The following is a 21,873-nucleotide window of genomic DNA, read 5'->3' as shown; positions in this document are numbered from 1 at the left end:
ACGGCATCAGTTAGGGTTATAAAACTTTTTGCCAACCTTCCGTTGGATAATCACTGCAGTAACCCATTACCTTACTTATTTTTGCTTAGTTAAATCCAGGTGGGGACGCAGTCAGTGTTTTACAGTATATGCCACTTACTGCTGTAGAATGTCATGAGAATGGCAAATATCTTGTGTCTATATGAGTGTGTGAATGAAGCCGTGAGGACCATTTACATAAGAGTGAGATTTTGTATTAGTTTTAATTCTTCTATATCTAAGTCTAATCTGTCTTTTAGTCTAATCTGAGTTTTCAAAGGCGGCACGGTGGTGTAATGGTTAGCACTGTGCCTTGCACCTCCAGAGCCCGGGTTCAATTCCTACCTCTGGGTCTGTGCGATGGAGTTTGCATGTTTTCTGCATGCTTGATGGGTTTTCTTCAGGTTCTCCGGTTTCCTTCCACAGTCCAAAGTCATGGCAATTAGGCAGATTGGCATTCCCCAAGCATGTGAACGCGTATGTGAATGTTGACTGGAGGTCCAACCACAGTTGTGTAATTGGGAATGAATACAATGATCACCATTTGCCTCCACAGTCCCTAGTTGGACTACAGAGGTTCCTAGATAGAGATGGATGGATGGATGGCTGGAGTTTTCTGAACCGACCTTTTAAATTGAGCTGTATTTTTGTTTGGTGTATGTAGAGGTGTGTTCACGCTTTGGGACACTCACAGACGAGGAATGTGTACTGTGCAAATCTGAAGAGATTTCCAGTAAAGCTTGTGTGATCTCTAAATATGTGAATTTTTGTCAAAAGTTTTCACATACAAATATTTCCAAAGTATGTGAATTTTAAAAAAATTATTATTTGGATCAAAATTAAGAGAGAATGTATGGGGAATTTTGGTTAGGGAGTCATAGGCAGAACAGACCTTCTGTTATTCTAAGAAGACCAAAGGTATAGTGGAAAATAAAAGAAGTTATTGTTGTACCATGTGCTGCCAGCAATCAAGTCTGTAATGTCTTACAGAAACAATACTACTGCGCCGACATTTTGCCCTCCCACACAAAGAGCTGGATGATAAACTGGATCTGCTGTTTATAAGAACACATGAATAAAATTTTCTCTCAGACTTTCTAGGCGGCGACTCGGAAACTGGCGTAATTGCATAGCGTGCTCTGGGCTTAAGTGAAATTGGTGACGGCGAGGAGGAATTTTGTGTTCCTTGGTCCATGTGTTCATTATTGAATCAAGATGCCGTAAAGATGCTCCTTTTGAGACACTTCAGCAGAGAAAAATAGCTGTTATGCAGCAGAATATGATTTCAAACTATGGCTGGTTATTTGCTCCCAGCATGCACTTGCTCGGCCAGCCCTTGGCTTTGCTGCAGTCTTGATGGCACATAGTTTTTTTTTCACGCAACTATAAGGTAGAAGATAGCCCCTGGTTTATGGGTATAGTTTTAGTTGTCTTATGGTTCCTGTTAGAACACCCCTGACGGGTGGCATGGATTTAACCCTCAGATGCTTATAAGTCGATTTGGATAAAAGTGGCACCACCAAATGAACGAATGTAAATATACTTAGATGTTCAGTGTGTTTTAATCCTGTGTTCAGTAGTTACAGTAGTTACAGGTACACATGGTGCTAGAGTTTATCCAGAGTTCCTGTGGAAACTTTTTGTGTCTGGCTGGCTCATGTGCTCGCATTATGCTCTCGCAGCGGCCCGAGAATGGGACCTGGAGATGAGAGGGTTTCTGCTGTCTTTGTTTATAGATTTTTTTTTTTTGTTTCCCACTTCCATCGGTGCATCTGTGTTTAGAAGGAGCGTAATGGTGTGAATGATTCTCCAGGCTGCGCTAACATCAAGCGCGGCTTCACTTAAGCCTCAGTGGCACTGCAGGCGGCTGCAGCTGGGATCTTTTTGAACTGAACAAAGAGACAGTATGCAAGAGCTGACGGTTTTCCGCTGACCGTGAAGTTGTAGTGTTTTATTCGGGTTTTGCCTAAAATGACTTGTTAAACTTTTACAGTAACCTTTTACAAGTAAAATTGACGATTCATTATTATTAATTTATTTTATTAATCCAGCTCGAAACGCTCTAAAAAAATAACTATCTGGCATCTTATTTGTCTGGTTTCTGACTTGGGACTGTTTCTAAAGTATTTGGACTGTATGATGATCGGTTCAGAAATCAGTAATGTTTTAGGGTCAAGCTTGACTCATGGGACGACATTCACACTGCATTCGTCCAACCGGTGATGTACAGTATCCATGAAATGAACCAGTGTCTCAGCCTTTTGTCCTGGTAGCAGAAGGAAACCCTTTGTTCCATGCTGTGTTTTGTAGGACAGACCTTCCCACATAACCTGCCGTCAGTCCTCTGTTTACAGCTTTCAGCTTACAGGCAGCATGAACAGGAGGCCGGAATTAGAGTGGGGAACGGCTCAAATCAAAAAGTTCTGTCTGTGTGCATATTTTTCAACAGGAGACATATGAAGGCCGTCTCAATTACATAACACATGTAGGGGAAGAAAAAGAAAGACAAGGAGTAGCAAAATAAGCTACAATTGATGTGTGAATCTTTTTTTTCCAGGGATATAAAATGCTAACTTTATTCAATCTTTTTTTTCTTAACTTTTATCCTCTAAATGCTCACAGGAGGCCAAAATTGTTTTTGTTTTCCTTTTTAAATTACCTCATAAAGTGTACGTTTGTATTTAAGGTGGTAATATGGTGCAGTTCCTCTATAATCCTACAGGTGGCACACACTCTAAAATATGAACACATTGGCAGGCAGCACTGTGTGGTAGGAGCGAATTATTTGCTGTTTGTTAAGAAAATTCGCAGAAAAATTATAACAGAATCTGAATATTTATAAAATTGTGATACTAACAGTATGGCAATACAAATTCAATCGGGGCTGAGGTAGCATGACCACTAAACCGCACTACAGAACATGCTTAGAAGTCGATCGAGAGAGAGAGAGAGAGAGAGAGAGCTTTGGAGAACATGAACTCAATCAAAAGTGGCCATGTTGGATTCTGGATTGGAACCATTTTAAAAACCAGGATTTCATTAAATACCATTTTTGATGGTTCCACCAAAATATAATTTTTTTTAGCTAAAATAATTGATTACTTTTGGAGAACTTTATTTTTGTTTTGGACCACGTTTGAGTAATGTTTAATTGTCATGCCTTTCCAGGTTGTCCATCCATTCATGTGTTTATCCAAGTTTTTCTAAATCTTCATAACCTTATAGTTTTATCCTGTGTAATTTATATATTTTATACATTTTTATTTTATTTGAACTTGCATTTCATCTAAATTTTTTTAAATCTTTTTTTTCTTTTTCATACAGTAAAATCCTATCTTTATCCTATCTTTCCATAATAGGTTATGAACAGTCGTATAAGCATTTCACTTCATATTATACTGTATATGGTGACAAAATAAATGGAATTTTCATATTCCAAAAAGTTCTGTGATTTTTTTTTTTTTTTAAGAATGAGTATTGAAATATTCGCAGGACTAAAGCCTTCATAATGGCTCTGATTTGAGTTGCTGTTTGTTAATTGGTGAATTTTGAGGCTGGTAACTTTAAATGAAGCAGAGGTACATTTTGGGCTTGCTTTCCTGGGATGGTCTTTATGAGAGCCAGTTTCATCAAGGTGCTTGATGGGTTTAGCAAATGGACTTGGCAATACTGTTCCTGCAAGAACTAGACCAGAAAGGCTTAACTAACTGTTTTTAAGTAACTAATTACTTAAGTAACTAATGTTGCATGTATTGTTTCAAAGTTTTGAGAAAATTCGGTATTATTCTAGAATGTAGAAAATAAATCCAGACTTGTATCCAAACTTTGGAAGTATCATTATAACCAACAACTGAAACCAACATTAATTAGATTGTGTAACTGATTCAAACCAAGGCAAGGTTACACCAGAGTCAAATGTCTAAAAGTAAAACTTCTGGCAGCGGTAGCATCCAAAGCTACTTTTCTTTCTTTTTTTAATTTCCTAATTCTTGGTTAATTTTATTTTATAGTCTTTTATGTTTCATATTAAGTTTTAAATACAAACTATTGTGGTTGGATCGGTAGTAATTTTGAGGATTGCTTCCACAGAGGGCCTAAAATAATACTCAGTGCTGCACTTGTTATGCTAAAAGCAACAAGCTAGAAATTGCAGGGTCGCTCCTGGGGCAGCTGAGGTTTTGTGGTGTTCGCGATTGCTGTCGCGGTGCTGGCGTCAACCTGGAGTGTTCCTCTTCTCATGTCCTGTTTTCACTCCCTGTAATGTGAGGTTTTTGTTGGGCTCATCGGGAATAGTCTTCGGCTTGGCTCGTTAGTTAATCGACAAGTTGTGTTGTGTTGAAATCTGCTGAATTCTTCAGCGCAGGCCTAGGATTAACCCACTGATTAAAGCGAATGATATAACTGCTTTGGCTGATGTGGCCTGCAGTTAAAACTTTGAGGTACGTTTTTTGTAGAACCAGTCTCAGCTGGTCAACCACACTGATTTAGCTTAGCATTTTATTTTAGTTTGGGCGTGACTGCTTTATAAAAGGAAAGAGCCCCAGTTTTCGCGAGTCAATGTTCTACCTCATTGCCCTCACATGTGTGTGCGTGTGGCTGCGGGAGCTCGTAGCACAGTTTTATTTGTTTATTTTGGGCTTAATCAGCAGCGCTGAAGTCAGGAATTCCTGCCTAAGAGCGAGAGTGAGAGACGAGGAGAGATGGAAATTGCTGACTAGACTGTTGCTACTTTTCACACCTAGTCATTACCCACTACTGACTCATGCTAAAGCTAAAATTACTGCTTATCTAGGAAGTCACTTGCACAGACCAGGTTTCTCAATTCTTACCGTCAGTTTCTTAACTGTCTTACTGTGCAAAAGCCTCCACTGACCCTCCACCTTCAGTTAGTAAACCTGTCATTTGTGTTGCTAAATGCAGTTTGAGAGCATCGACATTATCAGATTGTGCAAAATGCTTGTCTACTCCACCTGGCTATTGTTGCATCATGTCATCAAGCCCCTGCCTGAGTTTAGCTGCGTGTGCAAATTATGTCCTAGCAAAACAGTAATTTATGTTTAAAAGCAAAATAGAAATTGTGATGTCACATTTTAAACTGTTGCAGTTTGATGCATCTACTGCGTTAACACCGGCATCTATGGTGTAATGCTGCATGACAATAATGTAACTCAACTGTGATCATTCCACTGCACACAATAATTATCAGTGCAATTTACCTACAGTTTCTAAGTAGCCCATCTTTCCTTAACCTTAAAAATACTTTTAAATTTTAGCATTGTCTTTTTTTTTTCAAGGAGTTTTTAAACCATTTTAATGACAATTTGTGATTGAAAAGATGATTTTATAGCTTAAAAAATACAATAAAAATTAGTTGTTTATGTAGCAACATCGGCAGCAGCCTCATTTCCCCTCTCGTATGTTCCAACCACTCAGCATTCATTATCACCTGTATACGAATCTGAATCGGCCTGATCACCTGTCATCATCTGCACCTGTTTCTCACGGGGCCATACCTTAAGTTAGATGTCCCCCCCCGCCCATCCTTAAAAGATTCGTAGGTCACTACTGTATGTGGCAGTACAAACAAAAACATTTCCCAGGGACTGGTCATTTACAGGGACTGGAATAAAAATGAGAGCCACAACTTGCCAAGAAAAGTGCTTCAAGTAGCCTGGGGAACTATTCCTCAAGACTATGTTGCTAAATACTAGAAAGTCCAGCTCTTTGGAGGCAAAATTTAAAGAAATGAAGCTCAAGACTTTTGCACAGTGGTGAATTAGTTTTTTCTGTAGTCACAGACACATAGTTGAATCAACTTGAAGGCACAAATGGTCAGAACTTGATATTATAAGTCAATTACACTGAAAACAATATTATTTGTAATAAAATAATTAGGATGGCAAATTTCCAAATTCATGCAAATTAAATATGCGTGTTTTTGTTTGAATGACTACACAATGCAGTACATAGTTTTTAACGATTTTTTTACAGCAAAGCAACAAATATCATTGATTATGTGCTTTGTGAAATAACATTACTAGATATAAAAGTTTCAAAACAAGTGCTTGCAAACATTTAAGAACTGGTTTTCTTAAAATGAACAAAATTGGTTTTTGCCATTACTTATTACAGTATATTTTTTACTTTTCCCAACTACAGTACAAGTAGCGATTTTTCCTCTTGCATATTACTACTGCAGGTAAGACCCAGGCAGAAAAGTATTTGTTCAAGGAGAAGGTAAATTGCAGAAAAGGACAAATTTATTCTGTAAAAATAAGCAAACGTTGCAACTTTCGCAGTAACTCCCAGAAAACCTAGCCCTGACATGTCTTGAGTGAATTTGGTCAGTCATAATCTAAAAACATTGTGGCAGGGGTGTGGACCTGGGTAAAACTTGATAAGTGTAAGAATAGCTGCGTTCCGTTCAGTGGACTGCACAGGGAATTCAGCCGTGTTATGTAAGATTCCAAACCACAGGGTGCAAAACTGCTCAGTTCAAAGAGAATCATGAACAGTGTAGGGAACAAGTGAACAATGGTTCATCACTTCATCGGAAGTGGACATCTAAAATGTCCCATCAGTCATTGTGCCTTGCTGAAGGATGGAAAAATTGGGTCTTGAAAGGCGCTTGTATATTATCATCGTTATCGAGGATGATATGATATTAATATAACATCGTAGGAATTTGTATTCTATATTATATTTAAATTAAATTATATCTATTAATATCGATCAATAAATGCTAACTACCATATAGACTAAGGATAGTAATCTGTTAAAGAAATAATAAAAAAAAAAGAATATGGTAGTTGGCAATAGTATAGTAGTACTATAGAATAGTCCTTTTTAAACGGTCCATGTGAGTGCGCTCAAAATGCATCGATTACATTCAGACTGATTTTCATACTGGTGTTACGAGTGAAACGATTCTAATAAACTCCATATAATGATCAGCCATTTCTGTAAGACTTTCACATCATCTTAAAACTCAACAGCTTAAAAAGCAGCTCCAAAGCTTTGGCAGCATGAAATCCCTCTTCAAGAGGTGGAGGAAACGGGCCACCACCACAGTGACATTAGGAAGTACAGGATGTCCCTTTAAAACTGCAGGCTGGGGGAAAACAAGATGAAAACTTGGTATAGAGACTGCCAACAATAAAGGAGCTGCAGGAATTACAGGTCACTTCCTGCATGTGACAGCAGTTTCTTGTATATATTTTTCGAAATCATTATCCATTTATAATTTGCAAAGGGGCGGTCATTAACTGAAGGTTTGTGACCTATATCTTTAAACCAGAGTAGTGTAGTCATGAACAGTTTAGTGTTATCTACCAAGATAAAGGAAAAGGACCCAAAATGCAATGGGCAGCACAAATGCTTTCTAGCAGTGATGGTTTAATCCCTAATTAGACTTCTAAAGGCAGGAGAACTGCTTGCATTGCCATGTTGAAGTTCACAATTATTGGTGTGCTTGCTTTATGGTTGTTTATGTAGCAACATCGGCAGCAGCCTCATTTCCCCTCTCGTATGTTCCAACCACTCAGCAATCATTATCACCTGTATACGAATCTGAATCGGCCTGATCACCTGTCATCATCTGCACCTGTTTCTCACGGGGTCATGCCTTAGGTTAGATGTTTTTTCCCCCCCATCCTGAAAAGATTCTCAGGAACTGGTCATTTACAGGGACTGGACTAAAAATGAGAGCCAAAACTTGCCAAGAAAAGTGCTTCAGGAAGCCTGGGGAACTATTCCTCAAGACTACATTGCTAAATACTAGTACTAGTCCGGCTCTTTGGAAGCAAAATTTATAGAAATAAAGCTGAAGACTTTTGCACAGTATTTATTTTTCTGTAGTCTCAGAGAAGCCTTTCTCATATTTGCATTAGTTTTGGACTAGTTGACCTTATTCTTAATCCCACTGGTCAGAAACTGGACGTTGATGTAATATAATATTAATATCATTTTTCAATTTGGGTCCAAGTTACTTCTGTTTGGGAAAATAAGAAAATTGCAGATGAGGCCAAATTTATTCTGTGAAAAAAAGCTAAAGTTGCAACATTCTCAGTAACTCCCAGGAAAATAGCCCATATATTTATTTATTTAAAAAATTTTTTTTTAATAAATTGTACAATGAAAACTCTCATTCAGGAGTCTGACCTCAGTTACTCAACCTTCGTGTAGACTTGTCTGAGTCATTCTGCTTCGAGTTCCTCTGCTGCACTCATGACTCACTTTCTGCTGCTTCCCCTTGGATCCCCTAAAGATTTCACTTCCCCAACTCAGTTACCCAAGACTTCTTCTTTCCTCAGAGGCTCGTCTTACTGGGATACTTATACTGTACCTGCTCGTAACTGCCGCTGTAATCGTAAAGAACATGATGCTCATCCTGTCATGTCCCTTGTTTTCTTCGGATTTCTCGTTTCTCTTCTCAATTGACCTCCGAACTTTTCTCTTTTACCACTGACCCTCTTTTCACTCTACGATCCTTACTTGGACTTTTATTTCATCTTAAAATGTCTCCCTTTTTCTGTTTTTTTTTTTTTTTTTATCTGATAATCAAATGTCATTGCACTCCTTATGTCCTTGCTCCCCTTCACTGCTTTTAATGGCATGTTATCCAGCAGGTTTGTGTATTTGTGTGTGTTTGTGTGTGTGTGAGTTCCTCTGATTTAACGCCGACTAAATTAACGACACCGCTCTGGCTGTGCTGTTCCAGATGAGAAGTCTGTCCAGGAGGAGGAGTGTGTGGAGTGTCAGCATCCAGACTGCCGCGAGCGCCGTCGGGCCTCCAAGGTAAGAGCTGGACAGGACACACATTCTTCACACAGCACTGTGGAGGGTCCTGGATGAATTATTACTACACATACACACACAGACAGTCAGTCTCACATTCTCTGACTTTTGCCGTCTATGTGTGTGTGGTGAGTCACTGCTTATTACTAATAAACATGGACAGTATTTCTCGTCTGTGTGTGTGCGTGTGTGTGTGTGTGTGTGTGTGTGTGTGTGTGAAAGAAAGTGTTCCGTTATCTCTCCCTTTCTCTCTCTTCTCGCTGTTCCCGTCAGAACCCACTTCATCAGATGAGAAAGTACAGAGAAAGAAAAAAAAGGTTGAAAATTCCGGACACACCACTGTTGTGAAATTTTCTGCTTTTTGAATTTCGATGATTTATTTATTTTTGATCCTGTCATTTAATCCCGCCATAGCAGTAGCGCTACACCGTGTTTATTCTGCATTATAATAAGAGTCGTGAGTCAATATGGTCCGCAAGATTAAATACCACTTTGGATTTGTCTTCCCCACAATTAGGTTCCTTTGCTTTGCGATATGAAGTTTTGTTTCTCACACATCACAGCAACAGTTACACCTCTTACCCATTAACATTCATGATTTTTAACTGTTTTTAGCTATATTTAATTTAGGGCACTGTTTACGGGACAAGTCACTCCCTGTTCTCTCTCACGTTAAAGACAGTCACGTTTTAAACAGTCATTACTGATCATTTCTATTTTCTCGACACTACAGAGAGGTTCACTTAGGGTAACAGAGTCGTTTTTAATGCGTTCCTGTAACGGCTGCGAGTGTTTAGTCTTTCCTAGGCTTCATTATGCACCAGTAAGCCCCGTTGTCGAGTCTGAATCGGGACGAAATTGATACTTTTGGTTCATTTTCTGTTTGGTTTGGAATTGCTTTCACACTGCACACATTTAAACAAAGCAAAGTAACGTTGGCCGAAGGGCATGAAGGGTGTGAATGTAGTAAAACTTATTGGATGAAGGCTAACCGGTCAGAAGTGCAAAGTCAAGGTCATGGGCAAGTTTATTTATATAGCACATTTACAACAGTTTGTACTGCCCAAAGTGCTGTACAAACAGACAATAAAAACCCCATCACATGAGAAAATAAAACAGTTTTTAAAAAATTAATCAATTAAAAGAAAATAAAAGCACTTAAGTGCAGCAGTGGAAGGAGGGAAACAAGAGTGAATCGAAATCTCACGCTATGTAATCTGACGATGAAGTTTATGCCGTATAAATAATAAACAACTAGGGCTGCACGATTTGCAAAAAAAATAAAATAATAATAATCACATTGTAATTATTTTGCCACTTATTTAATACACACATTGTGATATTTAATTATTGAATGTTTCTTTTATTTTTAAACTTATTAATCTTGACTTACACCAAATAACACTATATATGTACTTTGTGTTGTGTGTGTGTTTGTGTGTTTTAGAAAACCCCCGTATTTGGGGTACACACACCATACACTCTTATGTGTGCATGTATACAATTATATACACCCAAAAAGTAATTATTGCAAATTAATTAATACACAGTATGTATATTTTTGCATATATACTGTATATATAAACTAAAATTATTGACAAGATCCACATCAATTCTACAAAAATTTTTATGCATATATTAACTAATAAATTGCAGCCCTTTTGAGATTAAATAATTTCAATTTATTTTATTTTATTTTATTTATTTATTTGCAATAATTGTGTAGAACTATAAATAACTATTTTAAACATTCTGTGTTTCACGTCCAGGAGTTATGTTATCCTTTTATTTCCCAGACACCCCGGACATGGCATTTCATTCAGTACTGTTCAGTTTGCTCATCGTGCATCACTTTCGCCAAAACAAAAAGAAGTCTGGATCTCTTCCTGCAATTGCGTCTGTTTCGAATTGACTGAATTAATTAATTATTCACCAGTGTACCAACAAAGAGGTCCAACAGACCAGAAAACTTAACTGTTATTAATATTTCATTACTTAGGTTGTTGTTCTTATCTTAAGTGCATAAGTCTTCACTGGGCTGTAAAGGAAAAGTCCCAGTTCACACACACCTCGGTTTTGAAGAATAATTCGATTCTAAAATAGAATAAAATAGAATAAAATATGTTCGGCATTTAAAAAAAAAAAGTTATAATAAAATACCATACAAAAATCAAAAACGCTGCTGTCCTGACTATTAGCCACCAGGGGGAGATGTTACACAAATTCCCATGGTTAAGCCACATACCGTGCCTGTGTTCGATGCTCATGGTTACTTCATTTGGCCTGAAGCTGTGTCTGTCCTGTATAATTTATAATAATTATTAACAAAGATACCAAACGACAAGAGCACTGAACCTGAATCAACCTCAGTGTTTGTGCGTTTCCCATTCATGTCAGTTTAAATACATGTCTCACACACACACACACACACACACACTGTAATTTTGTGCACTGAGTAACTGGCTGTGGTTTAGCCACTACTGCAGCTGGGCCGGAGTCACTGGTATTACACTGGTATGTCCACAGATATTGCTTTTAGACTTGCAGACTGGTGCATCTAAAGAGAGTTAAATTTAGTATCAGTGTCAGTGACTATAGTCTGCATATTTAATTTGTTTTTGAGGTTTTGTGGAATTTCCTTTTTCCTGAGCAGGCTGCGTTTTTGTTGCAGAAAGGTGCGTTCCATACATTGCTTCAGGATCAGATCATTGTCTTATTTCATTGTGCATGAAAATAATAAAACAAAGTAAAGTTTCAACTTCATTAAGTTTTCTTATTGATTTATTATGAGAAAAAACAATATTAAGGCTGGAAATGGTTGAATATTGACGTTGAGAATGATTCAAACTACACAAATCCTTCTGCAGTAATTTCAAGTCTTGTTTATCCTCTTTTCTCTTTTAATGTAGTGGAAATGTCTTAACAATCAGAATAAATAGCTAAAAAGTAATAAAAATTATTATTATTATTTAAAAGAGTGTGAGGTGAAGAAAACTCTTTATATCGTTACTATACCTCCAGTACATCTCAAAAATTTAAATTTTCTAACAAAAATAAATTTTCTACTGTAAATTACTTTTTTAAGTAAAACTTTATTTTAGATTCATTACAAGTAAATTTTATGTTTTTTTTTTTTTTCATTTTGATGATTATAGCTTACAGCTCATAAAAAAGACTGAAATGATGGAAATCCATAATTTTAAAACATTATAACTTATAATATTTCACTAGATCAGAAAAAAAAAAATTCAATTCTCAATTCTTGATCAGTGCTTTTTTAGCATAAATTACTGTATCAATGTGGTCACATGGAGGCGATCAGCCTGTGACACTACTGAGGCGTTATTAAAGACCAGGTTGCTTTGATAACAGCCTTCACCTTATCTGTATTGAGTTGGTTGTTTCTCATCTTCCTCTTGTCATTAGCCATAGACTCCTCATGGGGTTAACATCTGGTAAATATGCTGGCCAATCAAGCACAGTAATATCATGCTCAATAAACCAGTTAATGGTAGTTTTAGCACTGTGGGCAGGTCATCAAGAGGCATCAAGTGCTCTAAAATCTCTTGGTAGCTTGACTTTGGTCTTGATGAAACCCAGTGGTAGATAAAACCAACACCAGCAGACATGGCACTCAAAATAATCAGACTGTTCAAAGGTTTAGGCAACTTGGATTCTGTGCCTCTTCACTTCTCTTTCAGACTCTGAGACTTTCATTCGGAAAACCCGCATATCTCCCAAATATACAGTGTATACATGTGTGTGTATGTATGTATATATATATATATATATATATATATATATATATATATATACCGGATTAGTGTGTCTCTTAAGAGGGTGATGCTATGAAAAGAGGTGTGTGTGTGTGCGGACTGTGTGTGAGGCAGAGAGAGAATTTATGGATGTCCGGAGTTAGATGGATTTAAAAAAAACAGTTATCTTGCCCTGTGTCATCTACATTTCACCGGGTTAAAATCTAATAGTTCGAGCTGGACGCTTGATTTATCTGTAACACATTAACCTCGATTTAATGAAGTGAACCTCCTCGCTTATTGTGCACTATTCTGGATAGGCTATTGTTTCGAAATGTCATTATAGGTCTATCTGTATGATATAAATAGCAGAGTGTTTACCGCATGCTGCTATAAAGTACATGTCATCCATCACTTTTTAATCATTCTTTTTGCTTTCGCTTTTCTGATGGTTTTCACCTTTCTTCTTCTGCACATTGCATTGTTGTATGGTGTATAGCAATATGACGCAGCACCCAAAATACTCTCAAAGCACTTCAACAGCCTCCATTCCTCGCGGAAGATGGATAAAAGGCGCGCAGGAAACAAAAACCTTGAAAAAATATGCTGATTCGCACGGGACTAATATTACAGGACCTTGGTGTTCGGCAAAATATCTTTTAAAAAAAATAAATATATTTTTTAATTTGTGGAGGAATTTTTACTTTACAAATTACGGACACGGTAGATTGGAATGGGATTAAGATCACAGACAACCTCCGCAATTATTACAAATCACACGAGGTCCCCAGGTAATACTAATCCTTTTGGAGTGTGTCAGTGATTGTGTTCTGGACATGTCTTCCCTATGATTGTGGTTGTGTGTACTAAACTGGACATAGAGATACACTGTTTTTCATACTGTATGAATAGTAATTTACTTAAATTCAAAATTAAATATTCTAATATTTTGAGATACTAGATGTTAGATTATCGTAAACTGTGAGTTGTCATCATTGAAATTGAAACATTAAATTTTATGTGTAATGAAGTGTAGAATATGAGTTTCACTTTTGAATTGATGTTTGCCTTTCGGCTGCTCCCATTGAGGAGTCGCCATAGCGAACCATCCCATCCACACATTTCATTTCCATTTTATCTGGGCTTGGGGCCGGCACTACGTCCAATTGCCAAGGATATCATTTAAGTTGCATTTTTATGTTTTTTTTTTTTGACTCACCTCTGTCCAATTGAGGTGTATAAACGAATGCGTAGGTACATGTATGCATTTCTAATGAGCTGTAGTATGACGTTAGAGCCATTGCATTTATGTTTTCATAAGCACTCAGCTCCCTTAAAAAATGTTTCATTATTAAAACGAAGTGAACTGTGCGAGGTGTAAATGTGATTTGTAGGCAGCCCTGTTGTGTTGTCTGTATGAGCACAGGTAAGGCCAGTCTGAGCATGCTCAGAGAATCACTTCTAATCAACACACAACAGGACCAGACAACGCCCGCTGGGTGTGTATGCATCTGGGTTGCTATGACAAACTGCCGTGCCCAAAACCGCTGCCAATGTATGAGATGAGACAATAGTGTGCGAGATGTGTTTCTTAAGTTTTCACTCCTTGCTTGAACCCTCCCACCCCTCTTCGGTCTTTATCACATGATGACCCTTAACTTTTCAGTAGTTGATTCTACTCGTTTCCTGGAAGCCAAGTGTGTGGCTTTGAGAATCCTTATCAGCTTCTTATCAGAGTCAGGTTGTGTAGGTGGACCGGTGGGTGTGAAGCATAAAACATCCTTTGGTCCACACTCCCTCGCATCTATTTCGGGAAGAGTCGCATTGTCTGTTTCAGAAGTCTCGGGGTGTGTCAGCGGACCCTGTGCAGATGAAGATAGACAGAGTATAAGTTCATATACGATAAGGACTTGGGTTTCCAGACTTATAATCTGTTAGGTAATGGCGCCTGATGACGTTTGTAATAATTATGCCAGAATCGAAGGTGTTAAGCAACCACTGTATAGAAATGAGAGACATGACGGTGGAAGCATGATATGACTTGTTTTTCCACGGAAGGTGGAACCTGGAAAAAAAAGCCATTGAATATGGATTCTGTTTACTGGAATTATCCACACATTACAATAAATAAAATTCACTTTTTTCTGTTGTTAATAAATTCATAAACTTTTTTTTCTTAAATTGACAATAGACAGAATTTCTATTCCAATATGTTTCCTTTGTCGCATCTACAAGATTTACAAGACATATCTTTAATACAAGCTAATTATTTTCAGTTGAATTAAAATCTATTATTATACATTGTGTGTTAGTGCAATACATGTGCTGGAATAGCAGAACCTTGCCAAAAGCCCCTGGAAGCAAACTTTGTCATTGTCTATTTGAAGCTTGCTCAGTACCTGGAAATGTGGCAGCAAAGCAATACATCAAAACATGCAGGTACATGTCAGAAGTTCTCTTGAGAATTTCATATCCCCTGAGTGACAGTTCTCTGGGTAGAAATTCCTTATTGGTGAGAAAAGCTAGAGAAAAATCCCAGACTGGTTCAAGCTTACAGGAAGCCTAAAGTACTCGCTCTTTACAGCCATGGTGAGCTGAAAAGCCTTTCGTAATGCACATTCCAAATTTTAAGAGGTTGCAGCTGAAGACCATGCTGTATTCCCCTCTTGCCAGCCAAGAACAGAAATCTGAGGCTTAATCATTGTTGGATGCTGACTGTATGTAGTATGAGGGAGGAAAGAGTGTCTGATTTTGTGTGTGAAAGGTGCGGAGGGATCTCTCATACCCGGTGTTCCTGGAAAGGCCTGCGGATCCACGCGATCCTGACCAGGACAAGGAAACAAATTTACGAAAAAAATATTAAATATCAAATTTTAAAAATATCGAATTTAATATGAATTTGATTCATTCTGAGTTCTTATGGTCGAAAACTCGTATTGCGAAACACATTTTCCTATATGTAATATGTAAATGCAGATAATCCGTTTCCAGCCAAAAATATTACGGATATTACCAATATCCAACATTATAACTATATTTTTGCATATATAAACAATCAAAACATTTAGAGAAGTCATGTAAATGAAAGAAAATATGAAATAAATAAACATTAAACCTTACTTAACCTTAATGTATGATTCCTCTTGCCACTGGCTGCTTTAAAAACAAAACTGAAAGTGGCTCCCTTTTCTTCTTTGCTTCTTGGACAAAATGCAAAAAAAGCCCCACGAAAAATACGTGAACTCGCTTCATTGGAGATTTTCTCCCTAATTTGGTCGTATCGAATTTCTCCCCGTCACCAGGGGCGTCCATATTAATGCTACTACAATCACTCAGTCGGGAGGGCCGAAGACTATGACACACCATGTACTGTAATGCCAAACAACCGCATCTTTTCAAACTGCTCGCTCATTAGCCTGATTGGCTGTAGAGCCGTAATTAATGTGAGAGCACCAAGTGCCTCCCATCCACACCGCTGAGAGAGCTTGGCCAATTGGCAACAAGCGATCTCGAGATGATAGGGTGAGCACTTTACCACTGCGCCACTTGGGTGCCAATGTGAAAATCTTTAAGGTGGGGCGTTCGGATGCCGAGGAACCACTGCATGTTGTTTTCTGAAATCCATCAATACATTGGGATAGTGATGGACAAGAAAGTATTAGCATGTTTGATTAGTTAATTCTGCAAAGACATTCAAAGTTTTTGGAATGGAACATTCATTGAAAGCATTATTACGATAAAGTCAGAGATCATCTGCAAATGATGTGCTTATGCAGACCAGTAATGTGTTTAATGACCCAATGGCATCATCAGGGTGTGAACTCGTATTTCCAAACAGTGCCACACCCAAGAGAGCAATACTGACCATGCCTTGTGGGAGGGATAAGTTTTAGGCAGTGCAACACTAGACACTCATGAGTGTCTGCACAGTGGTTTACGAATAAAGTGCATTAAAAATGTACCACTTTCTCATAGAGTATTTAGCTGTAAGATGTAACATGTTGAACAATGCCACACATCTTTACAAACCCTTGAATACACAGTGTTGATGGGAATTTATTTCTATCTCTACCTGAACTGCAGGATCTGGGCTTTGCTGCTCGCTGGATGGCATGTATGTATTCTTTGCCACTTGCAATGCCATAACCAAAAGCTCATAAATCCGTCTACGTTAGACGTGTAAAGGGTTCATAAGTTTAAAATAAGCGAACTAAAGGCCAGATGATTGGCTGGAGAAGATTCTGACTATGACTTCAGCATTATGTCAGGGACCGGTTGTCGGAAAAAGATGATCCTACTACTGCCAGGACCGGAACTGTGGTTCTGTGCATTTTTGACTGAGAGGTTGAATTGGACTTCAGGCTCAGAGCCTAAAATTAGCTAATGCTTTTCCAGTACTGGAAGAAAGAAAGTCTTTGATTCTGCTGGTAGGAATGTTCAGAGATCAATCATCTTTCCACAGCAGTGGGTCACATTGACTGGCCTTTGAGTTTTTGGCGTGCAGTTGGATGTGGAGAGTGAAGGGGCAACAGCAGTGATTGATGAGTATTTTGTTAATTATGATTAAACGATGTTTAAAAATGCAAAATGAATCATCTTTATAAACCATATATATCAAGCCTGGTAAGGTTTAAAGTCGGAGTGGGTGGCTTTGAGTGTGTGTACTTTCTCAGCTCCAAGAACATTAAGGTGAAATAAAGTCACTGGAGCACGATATTGATTTTGGGTCAAGTGAATGTCAGTGACTTTTTTTTTTTTTTTTTAAGGGGGGGGGGGTCTGGAAACCAAGATTCTGTTGCACTTTCCATCCTTTTAAACGCCTCCAAGATTTTCCACAGAACGAGTGTCTTATGTTCATATGTGTCTTTCGAGAACACTAACAATGTGTGTAAGCAAGTTCAGATTTGTTTCAGGGTGGGCTGGAGGTGTTGCGGGGGGGATAAGGGGGCGCGTAAGGGGAAAAAAGGAGCGGAGGTGGTGGGTGTCAGATATTGCTTCCTTGGAAGCCAGTGTTATCGTTTTGCATTGCGAATGTTTAGACTCTCAGTCTTCTATCAGTCTTTTCTTGTTGCTTCAATCAATATTATTTTAAATCTGATTTGAAAAAAAATACAAATGATAAAGTAGAGCAGAAAGTCAGTCCGACAACGCCCCTGTTAAACCAGGAAGCGAGCGCTTGACCTGAGCTGAAAATAGCTCAGTCGATTATAGTTGAATGAGACATTCTTATCAGTCATATGCTGATAATACAGACGATGTGTGATCTGACATTGTCAATAATCCCTCCAGTGCCTTGGGTGTCTCATATTGTTAGACAGTTAAAACAAATACAAGCAAACGCATACAGCTGATAAAGAATTTTTTCCGTGTATATCTGTGTTTAAGAAGACATGGCGTAAGAGAGAAATATATAGTATAACACTGTATAATAGAAATGTCTTGGAAGTTACTCTGAAAAGGGTAAGAACCGATAGGGATGTACATTAATTATAAATTGTCTATTGAACAAGGTGAGATATTACTTCCTGTTTATGTTTGTTCGAGCTGATTATGCGGTTTGATAATATATAAAAGCACTCTTATCATCTTCATGGACCAGGAAGTCTTTGCACACAGGTGGGAAAAGCAGTAGACGAGAATATTGAGTAATCAGATTCTCTGCCCTACTTGTGCAATCCTCGTGTGTTATCATACCAAAACAAACTGATGCGTTACTGTATGCTTCTATAGCTCTTCCTTGTTCGTCCATTGTAGGGCTCAAATTAGTATACATGACTAACAGGTTTATTCTTCTTTGTTGATATTTAGTATAGAGATCTTACAGATTTAGTCAGTTTCATGTGTTAGTCATAAGGAGATGACTGAAATCAATACTGTGTAATTAGAACTTTTGTAAGATTTGAATGAAGTGTGTGTGCGCGTGTGTGTGGCAGCCTGGGAAAACTCAGAGTTTAAGATCTGCTGCTAGAACGCTTACAAGCTGTCCTCAACTAAAATCTGTTTCTCATTTTGCCTAGAAGGTTGAAGTAAAAGATGTAGCGTTTAACGATCTCTCAAAGTAACAAAGCAGAAAATTGCATTTAAACGTATTCCAGTTTCATTCTGATTTCATCGACTCTCCGCCTACGTTTATCATCAAAACAATGTTATGGTGAAATTTTAGGGATTTAAGAAAATATTATTAGGAAAGAAGATTTCGATTTGATTAGCAGCGTTCTCAAAATCAGTTTCGGTCTCATTACCCGAGGTTAAAGCATTTAAAGACAAGTTAATCATGACGATGAGTCACCTCCTTGCTCTTTAGTCATTCTCTCACTTTTTATTCTGTTTCGCTTTTGGTACGCTCTGTTTATTAGGCCATTTTATATACTTTTAAACTTTTTTGCCAAGTTTGCATGCTGTGATCTATACAGATTGCACATTAGGGATTCGTTAACTATATTGATGTTATTAACGATTCCGTTATCTATATTGATGCTTTTGTGTGGCGACTCGTGTATGATAATGATAATTTTTTTTTAATGTTTAAAAAACAAAAGAAAGTGTTAAAATGATTTTTAATTTCTGTACGTCTGCATTTTGAGGTGGTAAAATGTAAGCGGTCCTTTCTACATCGGCAGGCAGCACAGCGTCCTGTGCGGATGGGGCGAATAATTTTTTTTTATTTTCAAAAAGTAGAACCCCTCATTTTAATTGTATTTTTTGCATAAAAGCATTTTTAAAACAAGCAACAATATATAACTTTTTTTTTCACTGTGCAGTTGTTTATTTAACAAACCCATTTCCAAACAATTTGGCGTTCAGTGTTCTACAGTTCCAAAGATTATTCACAAACGGAAAGCATTCAAGACATCTTTATGCCTAGTGCCATGTTTGGCAAAAAAACAAACAGCATTTCAGCAGAAACACCTCAGACCCGCATGGCGATGGAAGAGTGATGATTTGGTCTTGGGCACTGTGCACATTGAGTCGACCATGAAGTAGTATTGGGTCATGCAATAGGATAAGAATCCGAAGGACTTTAGTAAATCTACATCAGAAGGGCTGAAAAATAAAAGAATCAAAGTTTTGGATTGGCCCAGAAAGTCCATACTAAATCCAAACCTCAACCTGATTGAAATGTTGTGACAGGACCCTGCGCTTCTGTCTGATTCTGCTGTGGCACGTACAGTAACTACCCAAAACCTTGTTTAACTTGCGTAAGAAAATTATGGAAGTATAACAGTGCCAAAATTCCTCAAAGCCAAATAGCATGTTGAATTACATGACCTGAACGAAAACTTGTTGCAATAAAAATCTTCGAATTCCTCTGCATTGTAATTTGATCTGAATAATAAAAAAAAATCCTTGGAGCATTTATAATGCTTGAAATTTTTAGCACTGCGATTTATTGTGGTTGTATATTTCAACTGAAAATGTAATTCAGGCATTTAAAAGGTCAATGCAAAAATATTGACCTTACTAGATTGATGTTCTAAAATAAAAAAATATATATTTAAAAAATCACACTTTATTTATTTTTTCAGCCTCAAAAATTCAGGCTTTCAAAATTTAGATAATAAAATCAGGTAGAAATAATTCAGGTCTTCACATCTGGGATATCACAGAAAGAGAAACGGGTTGCTGATTTAAAGTGTGTCCCTAAGTGGTTTTGGGAGCGATCAAGGCAAAGTTTTTTTTTTTTTTGCTTTTTGCTCACGATTTGGTGAAGACATAGAACCAAGAATGTTTGTAACACTAAGAGTGTTTGTAACACTCGTAATAATTGATTAGCAGAGATTCCACAAACATGGAACTTTTATCTTGTCAGCTAGTGTTAACAAGGAACACAACGATGAAAAAATCCTGTCTTATCATCCCAATAGTGAGTAATCCAATTTTGATGTATCCACGAAGAGACATAAGAATTCACATACTTATGCAGCACTGGGGAAAAAAGGCGAGTATTTATATGCGTATAAACAGCATTGGGGCATTGGCCTCCTGGCTTCTCTTTAAACATGGTCAGCTGACCTCCTTGCGTCACCAGGATTCCCCTCGTGAAACCAAACGTGCAACCAAAACAACACTTAAACCAATACATCATATGGGAACAGATTATAAATTATACAATGCCATAAAATAAATAAAAACATTGCCAGCTTTATTAAAACTCATTACAATTAAACCTTGGATTGCGAGCATATTTGGTTCCGGAAGTGTGCTTCAGCTAAAGCACTCGGATAAAGCAAATTTCCCCCATAAGAAATAACTCAGATGATTTGTTTTAAAAATAAATTATAAACTATTAATACAAAATATAAAATAATTAACCTACACTTTATCTTTAAAAATAAAGGTAAAAAAATTTGCTTGTCTTGCAAAAAACGCTTGCAGAAGGAGTTACTCATAATCCAGGGCTCTACTGTATGTGGCTGCGCGACATGTTATCAAGGAGAGCAGCAAGATGAAAATGGAACCACTTTAAGTTTTTAAGTTTTTTTAAGCTGTTGTTGTTCAGAGGAATTATAAATGAAGGTTAAGTGAGGTTTGTCTATTTAGTTTATATTTTAATTCATTTATATGAACTTTTCTAAATGTTTTGAGTGTTTATATATGCAGAAATATAGTTAGAGGGTTGTAAATTGGTAATGTTGGTAATATTTTAGGTGGCCAGAACGGATTATCTGCATTTACATAGTTTCTTTAGGGAAAATGCATTTTGCAAAACGAAATTTCTTCTTTAAAAAATATCAAAAAGTAACCAAAATAATGTAATTCTGGTAAATAGTTTTCGCTAAATTTGAAAGATCACCATATTTTCAGTTATGCATTAATCCTCAATGTTCTCGATAATTCTGGAGCCAATCCTAGGCAGCTCGGGGTACGAGGCAGGGTTCACAGGGCCCAAAAGCACAGACACACTTGCTTAAACACTCAGATGCTATAGGCATTTGCAAGATGCCAGTTATCCTAGTCTGAGGGCTGTTTGAGGAAACCAGAATAATCAGAGAAAGCCTAATAAGCATGGGGAGAACATGCAAACTCCACACAGACAGACACACACACACACACACAGCCCTGAGACTGTTTATTAGAAATCAGCCACAATGACATCTGGTGGGGTCCCACATTGCTACAAATATTGTGCCATGGTAGTTTTTCTATTGAAGTTTTCTCAGACAGCTCAACATATCTTTATTTTTTTGTTGTCGCCAAGTTTGAATCCACATAATGTATTTGATCAAATTGTGTGTTCCTGCCAATTAAATTAATAAAAGTGCGCTAAATGCCTCCTTTAGATCCCTGCTTACTGGGAATGGTG

General features: G+C 37.5%; 1 protein-coding gene across 4 annotated transcripts in view; it reads left to right on the top strand.

Moving 5' to 3' along the window:
• The window catches only part of plekhg5b (pleckstrin homology domain containing, family G (with RhoGef domain) member 5b), a 77,139-nt gene that overhangs the window by 15,964 nt on the left and 39,302 nt on the right, over window positions 1-21,873 (top strand). For 3 of the 4 annotated variants that reach the window (XM_053482116.1, XM_053482114.1, XM_053482113.1), the window contains one exon: window positions 8,738-8,814. In XM_053482116.1, the coding sequence (XP_053338091.1) occupies window positions 8,738-8,814 (77 nt within the window). Of the gene's footprint in view, window positions 1-8,306; window positions 8,646-8,737; window positions 8,815-21,873 lie in introns of those variants that run through there. The other variant, XM_053482115.1, reaches the window with a different exon arrangement.

The sequence above is a fragment of the Clarias gariepinus genome, chromosome 22 (assembly GCF_024256425.1).
Source record: "Clarias gariepinus isolate MV-2021 ecotype Netherlands chromosome 22, CGAR_prim_01v2, whole genome shotgun sequence".
In the NCBI taxonomy this organism is placed as follows: Eukaryota; Metazoa; Chordata; class Actinopteri; order Siluriformes; family Clariidae; genus Clarias; species Clarias gariepinus.
This window is presented reverse-complemented; position numbering and strand designations above follow the sequence as displayed.